This window comes from Pseudopipra pipra, chromosome 3 (assembly GCF_036250125.1).
Source record: "Pseudopipra pipra isolate bDixPip1 chromosome 3, bDixPip1.hap1, whole genome shotgun sequence".
Taxonomy (NCBI): Eukaryota; Metazoa; Chordata; class Aves; order Passeriformes; family Pipridae; genus Pseudopipra; species Pseudopipra pipra.
In genome coordinates, this window is record NC_087551.1 from 116,091,429 (window position 1) to 116,108,464 (window position 17,036).

The 17,036-nt window shown below is 56.0% G+C and overlaps 1 protein-coding gene and 1 long non-coding RNA gene across 6 annotated transcripts in view; one reads left to right on the forward strand and one right to left on the reverse strand.

Moving 5' to 3' along the window:
- Positions 1-1,420: 1,420 nt before the first annotated feature.
- On the forward strand, positions 1,421-12,683 carry LOC135412395 (interferon-induced very large GTPase 1-like). The gene is made up of 3 exons (XM_064651149.1): positions 1,421-1,557; positions 3,042-3,227; positions 4,376-12,683. The coding sequence occupies exon 3, from the start codon at positions 4,378-4,380 to the stop codon at positions 11,653-11,655; it is 7,278 nt and encodes a 2,425-aa protein (XP_064507219.1). The 5' UTR covers positions 1,421-1,557; positions 3,042-3,227; positions 4,376-4,377; the 3' UTR covers positions 11,656-12,683.
- Positions 12,684-13,743: 1,060 nt separating this feature from the next.
- LOC135412440 (uncharacterized) overlaps positions 13,744-17,036 on the reverse strand; it is a 32,264-nt gene continuing 28,971 nt past the window's right edge. For 4 of the 5 annotated variants that reach the window (XR_010429641.1, XR_010429643.1, XR_010429642.1 and 1 more), the window contains exon 3: positions 13,744-14,050. This is a non-coding gene — a long non-coding RNA (uncharacterized LOC135412440). Of the gene's footprint in view, positions 14,051-14,318; positions 14,478-17,036 lie in introns of those variants that run through there. The other variant, XR_010429645.1, reaches the window with a different exon arrangement.

Consider the following 17,036-nt stretch of genomic DNA (forward strand, 5'->3'; position numbering starts at 1 on the left):
GGATTCCTTCCAGGTGTGTTAGACCCTGTCTAGGTACAAAACCACAGCAGCAAGAACCAGAGTAATGCAGAAGTTATAAAACAGTTGTGTTTTAGTAATAATGTTTAAGTTTCAGGTTTACAATTGAGGATGACCAGTGTGGCAAAAAGCAGTCTATACAAAAACCATGAGTGTGTGTATGATGTACGGATTGACGGCCGTCAATGAATGTGTGAGTGAATGAATAAGAGAGTTGTTTGACTGGCCTTAAAAACCAAACGCCCCACAAAATAACACTCCCTCCGCCACATGGTCAATGTACGATAATTTAGTTTGCTAAGCTTAGCCTGTTTTTGAAATAAAGTTGAATTCCCCAGTTATTTAAACCCTCAGATTGATAAAGGTTATGTGTCTATGCACGGTTGGGCGAAGGCCCCTAGGTTAATAAAGTTATTCATCCAAGTTGCACTACCCTTTAGAAATATAAGAAGGTTTTAAGAGGTTTACAATAGATGTACAAAAAGCCAAAGCAAGTAATGTGCTGGGTCATTGCATGCTTTGGTAGTTGTAATGTACTGTTCTGATTGTTTCCACTGTTGGTTTTGCAGTTTTCGTGACCTTCTTAAACAACTGAGAAGGGGGTGATGAAGGAGGCGTGCCCAGGGATGCAGGGGACACACCGAGGGCAGGGAAGCCCAAGAGGCATGCACAAAAATAGACAACCCCATTGGTCACAAGGTCACATGGTTTTAAGGGATAAGAGGGAGTGCCGAGTATGAATAAAGCTCTTTGACTGCGATCTCATCAGAGAGCTGAGTCCATTTCTTTATCATATAAAGACCACTACACAACAATGCCCCTCTGCCCCCTCAGCTGAGACCCCCCTGCAGAGCTGCCTCCAGCCCTGGGCAACAGCAGCACAAGGACGTGGAGCTGCTGCAGAGAGTCCAGAGGAGGCCGCGGAGATGCTGCCAGGGCTGGAGCCCCTCTGCTCTGGAGCCAGGCTGGGAGAGCTGGGGGGGCTCCCATGGAGAAGGGAAGGATCCAGGGAGACCTTGGAGCCCCTTCCAGAGCCTAAAGGGGCTCCAGGAGAGCTGGAGAGGGACTGGGGACAAGGGCATGGAGGGACAGGACACAGGGAATGACTTCCCACTGCCAGAGGGCAGGGACAGATGGGACATTGGGAAGGAATTCTTTGCTGGGAGAGTGGAGGCCCTGGCACAGGTTGCCCATTTTCATGATTCAGTGATCCGGGAAAACAGGAACATGGTGGGTGATTTCCGATCAAGAACCCCAAGCACCGCCCAGCTCCTGCTGTCTTTCAGGGAATTACAGGATCATTAAGGTTGGAAATGACCTCTGATACCCACCTCTCACCCAACGACTTTTGCACCCAAACAGGGAGCAGCTCCCCAGTTTGACACTCTGCTGCTGTAAAACACCTGATTAACGGGAATGCAGCGGCCGCACCCCATGGCCCCTATAAAAGGGAAAACAGCACCCACGGGAGAGCCGGGGCTGGATCAGCAGAGGGGCTGCGCTGGGCTTCTCTCACCTCGGGAGCTCCGCAGGGAGACGGTAGGACCTTGGGGATCAGCTGCGGGGCTGGGAGCCGGGATCAGCACGGAGCTGATCTTTGTTTGTCTTCTGCTTCCCATGCCGGGGGGTTCCCATGGCTGGGGAGATGCCAGGGAAGGAGCCCCTTCCCTTTGCAGCCCGTGCCCGGCTGCAGGCGGGGCCGATCCTGCCCGGCCCGGGCACCCCCAGCCCCAGGCGGGGTCCGGGGGCTGCGCTCCCCGAAGGCAGGACCGGGGGTGCTGGGGCCCTCCTGGGGCCGGGGGTGCTGCCTGTGCCCCGCGCCGCTCCTCAGGGAGCAGGGCAGCGCCGGGGGCATGAGGGGCACTCCTGGCCCCTCCTGCTCCCGCCCCAGCCCGGGGGGGACACTTGGTCCTTTTCCTCCCGGGATTCCCCTCCCTTCCACTGGAAACTTCACCGCCCGCAGCGCTCTGGTCCCTGCTGCAGCCCCTCAAAGGCACAGGCGCTTCCAGAGCCCATTTCCATGGGGAAGGGAGGGAAGTTGGGAGGGGACAGAGCTGGCACAAGTGGCCTGCCAGGACAATATCCAGCAGTGGCCGTGAGCCAGCAGGTGCCTTCCTGAGCAGCCGCCCCACACCCCGAGGCTCTGCTGCCCAGGGAGTGGCTGCACATCTGCCCCTGAGAGGAATCAGGGGGTAAAGTCCCTCCCTTGCTCTGCCAGCACACCCAGTTTTCCTCTGCTTCCTCAACTCCCCTGATCTCCCCAGCCCTTTTTCTTCCTTCTGCCTTTCCCCTCCTCTGCCCCATCCCACTGGTGGGAGTGCAGGAGCTGCTGGAGGCTCTCCTGGAGCCCCTTTAGGCTCTAGAAGGGGCTCCAAGGTCTCCCTGGAGCCTTCCCTTCTCCAGCTGAGCCCCCCCAGCTCTCCCAGCCTGGCTCCAGAGCAGAGGGGCTCCAGCCCTGGCAGCATCTCCACGGCCTCCTCTGGACTCTCTGCAGCAGCTCCACGTCCTTGTGCTGCTGTTGCCCAGGGCTGGAGGCAGCTCTGCAGGGAGGTCTCAGCTGAGGGGGCAGAGGGGCAGATCCCCCCTGCCCTGCTGCCCACCATCCCTGTGGGATCAGCCCAGGTCACGGGGGATTTCTGGGCCGGGTCGTGTCCTAACCTCTCCCCCACCAGCCCCCCCGGTCCTTCTCCCCAGGGCTGCTCTCCATCCAGTCCACTCCCAGCCCGTCTTTGTGCCTGGGATTGCCCCGACACAGGGGCAGCACCTGCCCTTGGCCTTGTTGACCTTCAGGGGGTTGGCACTGTCCCACCTCTCCAGCATGTCCAGGCTCATTTTGCAGGGCAACACGGATTTAGGGCCCAGGTAAAAGCCTGCTCTGCTCCCCTCCCCACAAAGGCCCTGGGCACTCTTTGCTGACGGGGGAATCCCCACTGCAGGAGAAGGGTTGGCCTCCACTGCTCCCTGCAATCAATCCTCCACGTTGCTGGGTTGCCATCTCCTGACTCTCAGCTCTTCTCCTTTAGGATCTGGGGCCTTTCCTTCCCGCTGCTCTTCCTCCGGAATTCTCCAGGGGGTTCCCATCTTCTCCACCCGCCGCTGTGTCCCCCAGGCCTGGGCTGTGACGGTGCTGTGTCCCCTGAGCTGGGCACCTTGGCTGCCCGTGTCCTCTGGGCACTCAAGGCTGGACCAAGAGGAGCATCTGCTCTCAGGTGGGTGAGGTGACTCAGAGCCCACGGCCAGGGCACAGGTTGCCTCAGTCTGCACTGGCCTGAGAGGGAAAGCTGACACTCAAGGCTCTGCAAGGCTCCAGGAGCCCAGTGCCAACCCCTGGGAGCCATCCCTGGCTTGGGGAGGGTCTGGTGTCCCTGCTGGGATGGAAGCTGAAGGCAGGGGAAGGGTTTGTGCATGGAATCAACCTCTCCAGGATCCAGCTGAATTGAGACAGAGACACTTCTCAGGTTTGTGGGACGGTGTAGAAACCCTCAAAGGTGTAAAGGCAGGAGTCCAGGGAGAGCACCAGCTGCGTTAGGGTGAGAATCAGGGAATCACAGAAGGGCCGGAGTGGGAAGGGACCCACAAGGATCCTGGGAGAGATGGAAAGCTTTACTGAAATCTGAAAAGCTTCCACCAACTGGCTTCCCTTGATCAGCTACGTGGGTTATTGTGGAGAAAAGGATATTCGGTTTGACAAGCAGCACATTCCCCTCAGGACCCCGTACTGGCTGTGACCAGTGAGTGCCTTGTCCTTCAGGGGCTTTTCAATAACTCCCAGAACAACCTTCTCCACAATTTTATCAGGCACTGAAGGGACACTGCCAGTCCTGTAGTTCCAAGGGTCATCCTTCCTGCCCATCTTGAAAACTGGGACAATGTTCCCCAGCTCCCAGCGCTGCCTCTGTGTGCTGGGAGCACCAGCTGGAGCAGCCGGCGAGCGGGAGAGCCCTGTGCTGGGAAGAGGGTGCAGGATGCAGGCAGGAGGGTGGGATGGGCACAGGGGCTGTGCTGGTGCTCCAGGGATCCAGCAATGCCCTCGGCTCTCTGCACTCATGGATTCAGGAGTCCTGTTGGGAGGACCTGGGTGATGTTGAAGGCAGCACCTTCTCCATGGCTGGCTGTGTGGCCAAGTCCGTGTGTGTGTGTGTGTTGTCTCTGGGATACACACTCAGCTTCAAGGCTGATCCCACAGTAGGCACATCCATTGTCCGGGAAGGAGACCCTGGGCCTTGTGGCATCCCAGCCTGGGCTCCAGCAGCCACGTGGGAGCATCCCCAGGGCCGGAGCTGCTGCAGAGCCTCTTAGAGGAGCCTGGGGCCTCTCACAACAAACCTTAGGGAACGTTTCCTTTCTTCCCCCACAGCCATGGCTTCGCAGGACAACACCCGAGAGGGGCATGGAGAGGCACAGCTCCTGGCAGAGGCACTTCAGAAGGAAGGACTGGAGGCTGGATACTGGCTCCCCAAACTCTCCCAGACCCTGGGAGTCCAGTGCACACAAGCCCTGCAACACCTGCAATATGAAGACTACCTTACGTTGGAGTGCCAAGTGCGGCACCCCTGGGAGAAAAGGGCGCTCCAGAAACTCCTGAAAATAAGAGATGACAAAGCAACTTCTGAGGAGCAAGAAAAGCAGCACTTGGAGAGGACAAAGCAGACACAAGGAGCGGCCAAGCAAGTCCTGAATGAGCTGAAAGAAATGCTCGAAAGCCGCAGCCACAGCCAGGATGCTGTAAGGCAGATAGCAGAGGCTCTATGGGAAGCCATGGAGATTCCCAAGGAGTTCTGGCCAGCACCAAAGCCCTTGGCAGATGTGCTGGAGAGCATCCAGAAGCAGCTGGAGCAGCAGGAGTCATCAGTGGGCAGGAGGGAGAACATCCCCGACACGGAGGTGCTGAGGCGGGCATCGGGGGGACTGGCCCTGCAGGGCATCTACAGAACCAGCAGGGCTGAAGATGTGCTGGCAAAGAGAGAGCAGCTCCTCAGGGTTCCTGAGGGATTCCAGCTCGCCGGTCCAGAGCAAGGATCGCTGTTTGAGAGCAAGGAGTTCTCCTCCAGTGCAGCAGAATCCACTTTCACCAGGTCCATGGAGCAGCTGGGCTTCAGCATCAGCGTTTCTGCCAAAGCCGGGTTCTGGGGAATTAAACTGGAAGCTGGTGCAGATCACAGCAGCTCCTCACAGGCACAGGGCACCCACCAGTCCCACTCTGAGCAGAGCTACTTTTGCACCACGAAGTACCAGTACATCCCTCTGGCCTCCTGCTACTTCCAAAGGAACCAGCTTCTCCTCTCGGATGGGGCCCTGCGGGAGCTGCAACACATGGAGCAGCTTTTGAGCCTCACTCGGGAAGAAGACCAGCCCAACCTGCTGGAGAGCTTCTTCAGCAGGTTCGGGTCCCACGTCAGTCAGGGTCCCCTCCACCTTGGGGGGATATTCTGGTGGAAGGCGTCTACAGGAGGATTCAGAGCCGAGCAGAGGGAGGAGATGAAGCGACAAACATCTGAAGCCCTGAACACCTTTGTCGGGGCCAGTTTCAGTGGCTTCGGGGCCAGTGCAGGAGGGGCCACAGATGTTTCCCGGTCCAGCTCACAGGCTTCTGTCCAGGGCAGAGCTGGAGAGAGCTCCCACACAGAGATTCAGCTTCATGTGTTCACCACAGGGGGCCCATCAGAGACCAATTCTCTCCCTCAGTGGAAAACGGGGCTTGTGTCCAATAACTCAACATGGTGCGTTATCGACCGCGGCTCCCAGCTGATCCCGGTGTGGGAGGTCATCCTGTGCAATCACAGCAGGGATTTTCAGTCCGTCCATGGAATGAGCCGCGCCCTCAGGGCTGCGTACAAAGCGCTGACGAATCAGAGCGTCGGCACCGCTTTTGGAGAGGAACTGGCCAGTGCAGTGGAAGAGGCCAGAGAGTTCATGGAGATTGTGAAGACCTGGCAGGGGGCGGTGGATGAAAAGAAACTGCTCATGCTGACGGATCTGAAACAGGATCTGAGTGCAAGAACCAAGGACCCCAGAGTCTGGATCAACGTGTGCCTGTCGGACAAAGCCCTGCAGGACTTCCTGGTGAACACCGTGAGGAGTTGCCAGGAGTCACCTCCAGAAAACTCCACCTCGATCAAGGCAATCTTGAGGAGCCTCCTGGATCCTCATATCTATTCTGTCAGGGACTTCCCCGAGTCTTCCTTCATTACGCAATGGATCTTCCAGACTGACCACAGGCTTCCCAAAACTCCCAATGTCTCTGAACTTGGAGAGCTCCTGCAGACACTGCAGCAAATGATGGAGCACATCCATGCTGTCACCTACGCATCAGGAACCTCTGCTTCTGCCGTCCAGGAAGCAAAGAGAGAAGCCACCCTGACCACAGGCCTCGCAATTCATTCCTTACTGCGGTCTCTCCAGGAAAGGGCTCAGAAGGACATGGAACTCTTGGTGCTCTTAATTGCGACCAGCACAGGGTACCAGGTGGGAAGCAGCACTTTCCAGCACCTCCTTGGCCATGCAGAAATTCAGTACCTGGCCCAGGCAATGGCAGCGGCACACGAGCAGTACGTGACTCTGAAGGAGCAAGATGCTGCCAGAGCTGAGGCCTCCCTTCTGCTGACGGCTCTGACCGTGACACCCCAAAGCAAAGAGCTGTCCCCAGAGCAGAAGAGGGAGCGGTTGCTTTTCATGGAAGGTCACATGGAAGGCTTGTGGGCCACAGGGACAAAGAATCTCCTCCAGAAGCACAGGGAGTGCCCAGACTGGGAGATGCTGGAACGTGACTTGAATTCCTTCATTGGTGGGAGCTTGGAGGAAACAGGGGATGATGTGAGGACGCAGAACATACTCAAAGATGTGGAAGACACTTTCCAAACAACTGAGCCTTCCAGTCCCTCCAAATCTGAGTCAGGTTCCAGTGAATCCAAAGCCAATGAAGCCACTGCAAACCAAGAGTTCCTCCACTTGCTCAAGCGCCTCGGACTAGAAAGTCACTATCCAAGAAAAATGGGCACGGGACATTTCCGCATCATCTGCAAGACATCTCTGCACGACAGCCAGCCCAGCAAGGACCAGGAACTGCCATTTCACTTCCTGCAGAAGCTCTTAACCGTGGACTATCGGGTGAGGTACCTGACCTGTGGGGATGGGAGCAACCCAGGACTTGCCCCTGTGCCAGAAACCACAGAGCAAGAGCACAGACCCTCAGACTCCTTTGAGAACTTTCTCCATCGTTTGAAGGAAGCAGCCCCGCAACCTGCAACCAGGGACAGCCACGTGCACCCCATGGACCTCCAGATGGCGATTTTCCACTGTGCTGATGACTTCATGAGACAGTCCATTGCAACCAAGCTGGCCTTCTGCCAACTGGCACTGCCCCTGCTGGTGCCCAAGCCGGGCACTGCCCAGATCGAGTTCCCACTCTGGGCCCTCAGCCAAATCAAAAGGAGCTGGAAAGAGGCGGAGAAGTCGGGACAGCAGCCCAGGATGAGCAGCCACAATAACAAACTCATCCATCAGGCAGAGACGCCCATCGTGTCCTTCATCCGCATTGGCACCTCTGCCTCCTCTTCCAAGTCTCAGCTCCTCAATGCTCTGCTGAGCAAACAAAGACATGACACTTTTTTCCACCGCCATTGCCGAGGCAGCACCAGAGAGCGTTTGCTGATGGCAGGTGTTGTGGAGATCGCCTGGTACTGTCCCCGGGGAAGCCCCGATGACACCTTTGAGTGCTGTGTGGCTTTCTGTAACCTGCATGGAGACGCCAGGGACCACGGAGCGCAGCTGCACTTCTTACAGGTGATCTCTGCTCTCAACGTGGCTCTTGTCTCCGACTCGGAGCACATGGACGACAGAGGGACAAAGCTTCTGTGTGACCTGTGGCAGTCACAAAGGCCTCTGGTTTGTCTTCTCACTGACAAAGAGAAGGTTGCAGCTGGACAATCCAGCAAAACCGTAACAATAGGGATCAAGAACAGAAACGAAGCAGAGATGTTGGACGAGCTCACCAAAACAATCAGGAATCTCCTGGAAGGGTCCAACCCTCGTTTCAGCCTGGATGCCTGCCTGGACAAAGCTCGCCAGCACGGATTCTTAGTGGATGAAGATCGACCCGAGTGTGTGACAGCCAAAGCAAAGGCAAAGGAGCTGGTGACCCTTCTGAAGAAGGAGAAGCTGTCTGAGATCAAATCCCAGCTCCTGCCTCTTCAAGGAAAACTGTGGCACCAGTGGTGCCAAAAGGACAAAGAACTCACTCGCTTGCAGGAGAAGGGCAACAGGAGCATCGAGCACCATCGGAGCCAAATTGAATCCGAGAAGGCAGCAATTAGAAGAAAGCAACGAGAGCGAGCCTTGCCCCTCAATCAGCTGATGAAACCATTCCTTGCCTTTCTCCAGTCACAGCCAGCAGATATCAAGAAATACTTCCTGCAGTGGATGAAGGTCTTTATGGACGACCTGTCCTCTGGTCACCTTGAGGAACTGAGGAGAGACTATCACAAGTTATGGTCTGAAATCCTGGAAAAAAAGAAAAGCAAGGGAAAAAGTAATCCAAGCCCTGAGTTGTCGAGTAGGTTGGAGGCCCTCTATGATGAAATCAACGATTCATCTGTTGGCCTGGAGCATCTGTTGAGAGAGGTAGGGCAGATCTATGAAGCTCTGCACTTAAGGAACTCAAAGAATGAAAACATTGTCAAACTGCCCAGAATGGCAGCAGAACTGATGGTTTTGGGGTATCCCGTGGAGCTGATGGATGGGGATGCTTCTTACCTGCCCCTGTGCTGGGTGGGAGCAATCTTTGACAGCCTAATTGAGAGGCTGGGGGACAAACGAGTGTTTGTTCTCTCCGTGCTCGGCATCCAGAGCACAGGGAAGTCAACCCTGCTGAATGCCATGTTTGGGGTGCAGTTCAACGTCAGCGCAGGGAGATGCACCCGGGGAGCGTTTATGCAGCTCCTGCCACTGGACGAGCAGCTGCAAGAGGACGTGGGCTTTGATTACATGCTGGTTGTTGACACAGAGGGCCTTCGTGCCATAGAGATGGCCAATAAACAGTCCCTGAATCATGACAACGAGCTGGCCACCTTTGTCATCGGCATTGGCAACATGACCCTGATCAATGTCTTTGGGGAAAATCCCTCAGAAATGCAGGATGTTCTTCAGATCGCTGTGCAGGCTTTTCTGAGGATGAAGAAAGTACATCTTTCCCCCGGCTGCCTCTTTGTCCACCAAAACGTGGGAGAAGTTACTGCCAAGGAGCAGAACATGGAAGGACAAAGACGTTTGCAGGAAAAGCTGGATGAAATGACCGTGGCAGCTGCCCAGCAGGAATGCTGTGACGTCTCCTCCTTCAGCGACGTCATCCGCTTTGACGTGAACACCCACATTCACTACTTTGCTCACCTGTGGGAAGGAAACCCCCCAATGGCACCACCCAACCCCACCTACAGCCACAACGTCCAGCAACTGAAGAGCAAAGTTCTCCAGGCTGCCAAGGAGTCCCAGGGCAGCATTTTGACGCTCTCCAGCCTGAAAGTCCGTATTGGTGACCTCTGGAATGCTTTGCTGAACGAGAACTTTGTTTTCAGCTTCAAGAATTCACTGGAGATTGCTGTGTACAGGAAACTGGAAACTGCCTTTAGTCAGTGGACCTGGAGGCTCAGGAGTCACATCTTAGACATACAAATGAGACTCGACAACAGAATTCGGAACGGGGACTTGCAGCAAGTCACCAGAGAACACCTGGAAGGGCTCGTGCAAGAGACAAGTGATGCCATCGTGACAGACATGGAAAAGTATTTCAGGGAAGACAAACATTGTGAGATTCTGGTCCAGTGGAAAGGCAGCACAGAGCGGAAGCTGAAAGAACTAAAAGGGAATCTTCTTCTTGAAACTCGGAAGAAATGTGAGAATCTCATTGAACTGCAGAAGACCCAGAGTAAAGTGGATGCAAGGAAGTCGGAATATGAAGACGAACTCCTGAGAAGGAGCAAGGAGTTGGCTCTGACTCTGAAAGGCAAGAGCCTCAGTCAGAGAGAACTAAGAGACAGTTTTACTTCTCTCTGGAACAGGTGGATTCCTAAAGTGTCCTGTGCTGCTCCCCCACTGGAACAGGTGGATATCGATGCAGAAATAGAAGATGTCCTTCTGGAGCATTTTACGGAGCCTGGTTTCCATGCACGGATCAGGTCATTTCCAAAACATGGAGGATTTCCCTTGGACTTGAAGAAACATGTAACAAAGGATTGGAAAACATACCTCCCGTGGAATGTTTCCAATGCTGATGTGAACTTGCAGGACATCACAGACAACATCATATATCGTGTGTGGGCAAACATTGATGAGAAGGAACGGGAGAAACGGGATTACAGTCGAACCTTTATTCATGAAATACTCCATGAAGTACAGGAAGGTGTGAACTCCGTCCCCAGCGATGCACCATTTAGGGTTAGCAAAGATTACATCATAGATTTATCTCTGTACCTCTGCAGAACGGCAGCAGAAAGGTTTAAAGCCATGCACGAAGCGTTCCAGAAGGCAAATGACCCAGTCACCTACCTGAACAGCAAGAGAGAAGATTTCTTCACATGTTTCCAGATTTCCTGCCAAGGAGCCACTTCTGTCACAGCTTTTGCTGTTTTCCTTTGTGACAAGCTTGCCCCAGCTCTTCGCCGGGCCGTCTATGAGAGGACGGCTAAAGCCATCGCTGGGGACATGCAGAGGAAAGTCCCAGATTTCCAGGGCAACAGAGCCAGTCTGGATGTTTGTATCCTGAGATTCCTGGCACAAAAAGAAAAGTTTCACTATTTCAAGCACTACCTTAAACACCCAGAAGAGTTTTTTCAGCGGTACATTGAGAGACGTGTTGAGAGTTACTGTTTAGGTGAGAGCCGGAGGCTGGAGAACTTTTTAGATTCCTCCCTTGATCTTCTCTATGGAAACATCCTGTCAGCTGTTGCTTCATCAACCCAAAGGGTCAAAGACAGAAAAGACCAAAACGACAAAATCTCTCTCTGGCTGGATGAATTTTGCGGGGAACTGACAGAGCTGATCAACTTGCCCAGAAGTGACCTGAAGGGCCTCGAGCATCAGGAGATCACAGACATCGAGTTCCTGAGCAAAGCCATGGCAGAAGCACTGCCTGCCATGAAGGACAAACTCAGGGAAGACTTTGCTGTTGCTGATCTGAGTTGTTTTGAAAGAAAGCCTCACACCATCCTGGCAGAGCAGTTTCGGGGGTGCTGGGAGCAGTGTCCCTTTTGTGGGGCTGTCTGCACAAACACCATGCAGGGACACGATGGAGACCATCAGGTTCTCTTCCATCGACCAAAAGCTTTGAGGGGATGGAAGTGGCACAAAACAGATCACTTCGACATTGATATTTGTTCCAGCAGTGTTGCAAGTACCAATAATTTCTATGTTGGTGAAATCAGATGGACCCCCTACAAGAGATACCGGGATGCAGGACCTCCTTTCTCCAATTGGAACATTCTTCCTGATCCATCCATGCAAGCCTACTGGAAATGGTTTGTGTCTCATTTCAGGACTGATATAGAAACCTGGCACAGTAAAAAATTTCAAGGCAAAGGAGAAATTCCTGAGGCCTGGCAGAGAATTACCAAGGAGGAAGCACTTGCTGAGCTGGACAAGCCTTAGGCCACATCGATGGAAGGAAGATGAAAGAAGATGAAGGAAGAACCTCCACGGCTTTGCAGTTTAGCAGAACAGAGTACAAGGCTGTCCACAAAATGCTGTTTCAATGCTTATGCTCTCAAGCCCCATGAAGACAATGGGATCCAACTGCTCACAAACTGGGTGAAATAAGGCGCGTTCCTCCGGCCGTTGCTCAGAAAGTCCCTCGCTTCCTGATCAGCCAGAATCCTCTTCCCTTCCTGCCGTAAACATTTCCCTCTGCTTTGCCCTTGAGCAAAAGAATAAAAACCCTCCCAGGGCTGCTCAGTCCCATGGCCAAGATGGAGCCCAAGTGCCAGGGGAAGAGCAAAGGCAGCACGAGAAAGCCCCAGTTGGATGAGCTGCTCTGAGGAAATAAGGGGCAGTGAGCAAAGCCCAGCTTTCCTGCAGCACTCAAATCCCAGCCCAAAGGGGGAACACTCTGGTACTAGGAAGATCATGGGACCCTCCAGTACCTGTCAGCCGAGGGACAATCCAGGTGTTCTGCTGCAGAGCCAACAACCACGTCCAACCCCCTCCTCAGGTGCCAAGCCACGACCCCTCCCCGCCCCCCCCCCCCCCCCCATTAGGAACAGCAAGAGAACTTTACACCAACCAGAAACAAAAGGTGATTACGACTGAAGCCACTCCAGCTCCACCTAAACACAAAGAATTCATATAAAAGTAAGTTGGGGATAGGGGGAAAATTGAGGAAGACTCCCCTGAACCTGCTGGGATCAGCTGAAGGGTTGAACCTGCCTCCCCCCACCCCAGGGACGCCTGTGGGGTGAGAAATACACTCTGGGCAGGTTCGACGCTGCTTTAAGGAGCAGAGCTTTGGTCGGGCTCCCCCCAGAGGATTTTGGCAGATTGCTTCGTGTTCCACCTTGGCCTTGCTTCCCAGAGCCGACATTGCTTTCAAACACAGTTTTGCAGCCAGACGCTGCTGCCAACGCCCACGAACCTTATTAACCTGTCCCAGGCGGTGCTAATAAAGAGTGTGATTCCAGGAACTGGGAGAGGAGTCCTTTCAGTCGCCAGCAGCAGGTCCCACCTTGGCAGGGGCAGGGCCGGCTGAGGCAGTGCTTTAACTCCCTGCTCCGGAGGGTCCTGCGTGTGCCCAGGGCAGCCGTCCCTGCTCAGGGGCCTGGGCCTGCTGCACTTCCCTCCAGCTCTCAGCCCCACCGGCAGCTGCTCCTGCCCTTGGCCTGGCTGTTGAGCAAAAGCCTTTGCCGTGCCCCCTGTGCAGGATCCCGTGGCCCAGCAGCTTCCTCCCAGCCCCCGGGGCAGCGCCGGTGCTGTCCAGGCAGCCTGGGGGCACCGGAGCCGCGCTCTGGAGAAGCTGGGACCAGCTGGGGCTGCCCCAGGGACGGCCTTGGGGGTTGGAACTGAGGTGGCAGTGCCCCTGCCGGGCTCCCAGGGAACCAGGAGGGAAAGCAAAGAGCTGCTGGGGGGGGTGGGACTGGAAAGCCCAGCAGGGACTGCCCGGGGGGTCTGTCTGATGCACAGGCTGGGAAAGAGGGGGCTGGGCAAGGCTGGGAGGAGGCCGGGATGGGGCTGGAAGGGGAGAGGGGCAGATCTGAGTGGACCAACTTGGATTTCTTTCCCTTCTCCCCTTTACTTTCTTTTCCTTCCCTGCTCCTTCTGCCTCCCTCTGTTCTGGAGCCAGGCTGGGAGAGCTGGGGGTGCTCAGCTGGGGAAGAGAAGGATCCAGGGAGACCTTGAAGCCCCTTCCAGAGCCTAAAGGGGCTCCAGGAGAGCTGGAGAGGGACTGGGGACAAGGCATGGAGGGACAGGACACAGGGAATGGCTTCCCACTGCCAGAGGGCAGGGAGAGATGGGAGATTGGGAAGGAATTCTTCCCTGGGAGGGTGGGGAGGGGCTGGATTGGGATTCCCAGACAAGTTGTGGCTGCCCCTGGGTCCCTGGGAGTGTTCAAGTCCAGGTTGGACAAGGCTTGGAGCAACCTGGGAGAGTGCAAAGTAAGGGGAGTGGAAATAAAGGTTCTTTAAGGACCCTTCCTACCCACACCAGTCCATAATTCTAGGATTCACCTTCTCCAGCCAAGGGATGTGTTGCACAACAATGGACTTCTGTGGGAATTTCAAGTAGAGGAGTGTATCTCACAGAGGAATATTTTTACACGTCCTATACATGACAGAAAATGCAGAAGTCACTGCTCCAGGCCACAGGTTTGTCAGAAATGAAAAATTCAGTACCAGTTCTGTGAGGGTAAGAAACAGGCACCTGATAACAGCATTTATGCTCGATCCCACAGTCAGTCCAACAGATCACGGTACCTGAATCACACTGAGGAGCCTCTCTGGGCAACTCCCACTTTCCTGGGCTCGGCTCCTTCTCCAAACATTTAACCCGCAACCTAAAAAGACAGAGGAAAAAGAAGTTTGTTTGTATTTTTTTCCTCCAACAAAGCAGCGGTTTTCCACAGAAAAATTACATTCTCCCTATCTTGCAGACACAACACGGTGCTGCTTTTGCCCTGGTGGTGTCTCCCACTCATCCCAAGCGCTGGAGCCGCACCCTCCGTGTCCCAGCAGCCGCTGTTCTGGAGCAGAGCGCAGCCCAGCCCGGCCCAGCCCCCGCTGGACGCTTCCCCGGGGCCTGGCCCGGCGCCCCCGAGTTCTCACCTGTCCCGGGCCGCGGTCGTGGGGGGTCCCGGGTGTTCTCGAGGGGGTCCTGGGGGGTCCGGGCGGCTCCAGGGCCGGCGAGGCCGCCTCAGCCCCGGCCGCGCTCCAACGGTCCCCCTGAGGGGATCGGGGCCGCCTGAGAGTCACAGCATGCCCCGAGAACCGTCCCCTCACAGCCGAGAGACACAGCCCGCCCTCACAACCGTCCCCTCTCCCCTCACACACACAGCCCGCCCTCATAACCGTCCCCTCACAGCTCCATCCACAGCCAGCCCTCAGTCCAGCCCCTCAGCTCCAGCCCCTCAGCACTCTACCAGTCCCCTCTCAAGCTCAGCCCTGGGGCAGTTCAGCACTCTCGGGCTCTAGTGCTGGGATTAGACCTTCAACAGCTTCACTGAAGCTGCAATCCCGTGTGCTCCTTCTGGATCGGGGCAATGCCAGACACAAACACCCCCTGGGAGTGCAATGGATGGAGAGCAGCCCTGGGGAGAAGGACCTGGGGGTGCTGGAGGGGGAGAGGCTGGACGTGCTCCGGCCGTGTGCTCTGGCCCCAGAACCCCCCGTGGCCTGGGCTGATCCCACAGGGATGGTGGGCAGCAGGGCAGGGGGGATCTGCCCCTCTGCCCCCTCAGCTGAGACCCCCCTGCAGAGCTGCCTCCAGCCCTGGGCAACAGCAGCACAAGGACGTGGAGCTGGTGCAGAGAGTCCAGAGGAGGCCGCGGAGATGCTGCCAGGGCTGGAGCCCCTCTGCTCTGGAGCCAGGCTGGGAGAGCTGGGGGGGCTCAGCTGGGGAAGGGAAGGATCCAGGGAGACCTTGGAGCCCCTTCCAGAGCCTAAAGGGGCTCCAGGAGAGCTGGAGAGGGACTGGGGACAAGGCATGGAGGGACAGGACACAGGGAACGGCTTCCCACTGCCAGAGGGCAGGGAGAGACGGGAGATTGGGAAGGCTGGGACGGCGGGGAGGTCCTGGCACAGGTTGCCCAGTTCTGGGATTAGATGATCAGGGGTAAGAGGCAGAGATCAGGCGGTTTCCAGTCAGGAGCCCCAGGTACTGCCCAGCTCCTGCTGCCTTTCATGGAATCACAGGATCATTAAAGTTGGAAAAGACCAAAGATCATCGAGTCCACCTTCCACTGAACAACTTTTCATCCCAAACCAGGCAGCAGTTTCGTTTCTGCTGCAGAAAAACGCCTAATTTACAGGAAATCAGCAGCTGCCGCCCCCCTGGCGCCGCTGAAAGGGGAAGCAGCAGCGCCCGCAGTACCGGGGCTGGATCAGCAGAGGGGCTGCGCTGGGCTTCTCTCACCTCGGGAGCTCCGCAGGGAGACGGTAGGACCTTGGGGATCAGCTGCGGGGCTGGGAGCCGGGATCAGCACGGAGCGGGGGCTTGTTTGTCTTCTGCTTCCCATGCCGGGGGGTTCCCATGGCTGGGGAGATGCCAGGGAAGGAGCCCCTTCCCTTTGCAGCCCGTGCCCGGCCGCAGGCGGGGCCGATCCTGCCCGGCCCGGGCACCCCCAGCCCCAGGCGGGGTCCGGGGGCTGCGCTCCCCGAAGGCAGGACCGGGGGTGCTGGGGCCCTCCTGGGGCCGGGGGTGCTGCCTGTGCCCCGCGCCGCTCCTCAGGGAGCAGGGCAGCGCCGGGGGCATGAGGGGCACTCCTGGCCCCTCCTGCTCCGGCCCCAGCCCGGGGGGGACACTTGGTCCTTTTCCTCCCGGGATTCCCCTCCCTTCCACTGGAAACTTCACCGCCCGCAGCGCTCTGGTCCCTGGTGCAGCCCCTCAAAGGCACAGGCGCTTCCAGAGCCCATTGCCCTGGGGAAGGGAGGGATGTTGGGAGGGGACAGAGCTGGCACAAGTGGCCTGAGGGGACAATCTGCTTAAATGTTGCAGAAAGAACTTCAGATTCGAATATTCCCTTGAGCACAATTAAAACTCACACAGGTTATCTGTGTGAGTTTTGATACCAAAACTGATTTGATTAATTGCCAAGAGATGCAAAGAGAAAGAGAAAAAATTAAGAAAAGTTGGAAAATGCTAAGATTACTTCTTGAAGCAGAGAAAAGATATCACCAAAAACTACCTTTCAGCCGAGCTGGTTTTTGGGGCGGGGGCGGGGCAGGGAAGTGGTTTGCTGCCTTTTTTTCTCTGTCTCTGCCGCTTTTGGATGTTACCTCTTTAGCTGCAGGGGGTGGGGTGGGACTGGGGGTTTGAGGTTGGAGGTTGGAACGGTGTGTGGGGTGTGTGTGTGTGTGTCTTAGCAGCTTTAGTTCTCTGCAGTGCAGCCAGGAAGAGCGGTTTCGCTGCTCACACGGAGCTGTGTCCCAGGCTGGGCAGAGTCCTGGTCCAGCTGCACCTTTTGGCCCTCAGAAATGTGGTCAGGGTAGGAGGATAAGATCTAACTCACGCGTGGCACGGTGGGTGTCAGTCCTCTCCAGGCCGGCAGGGTTCCAGTCTCCAGTGACAGGCAGGCAGCAGACGGTGGCAGAAGAAAAGTGATAGGGGGGCTGGGGAGAGACTCTCAGCTGGGGGAACTGGTTCTCTCTCTCCCTTTGCTCTCTCCCTGATTTTCCCAAGTAGCCCCATTCAGATGTTCAAAGAGATATTTTTGGTAGGAAGTTCTGACAGGCAGAAACAATGGCAAAACCTTATTTTTGGCATTTCTATGTTACCTGTGTGCTACAGCCTGAGGGTACAATATCCAGCAGGTGCCTTCCTGAACA

Excerpts from the sequence above, each read along its gene's own strand:
- LOC135412395 (XM_064651149.1), top strand. The coding sequence starts at position 4,378 with ATGGCTTCGCAGGACAACACCCGAGAGGGGCATGGAGAGGCACAGCTC.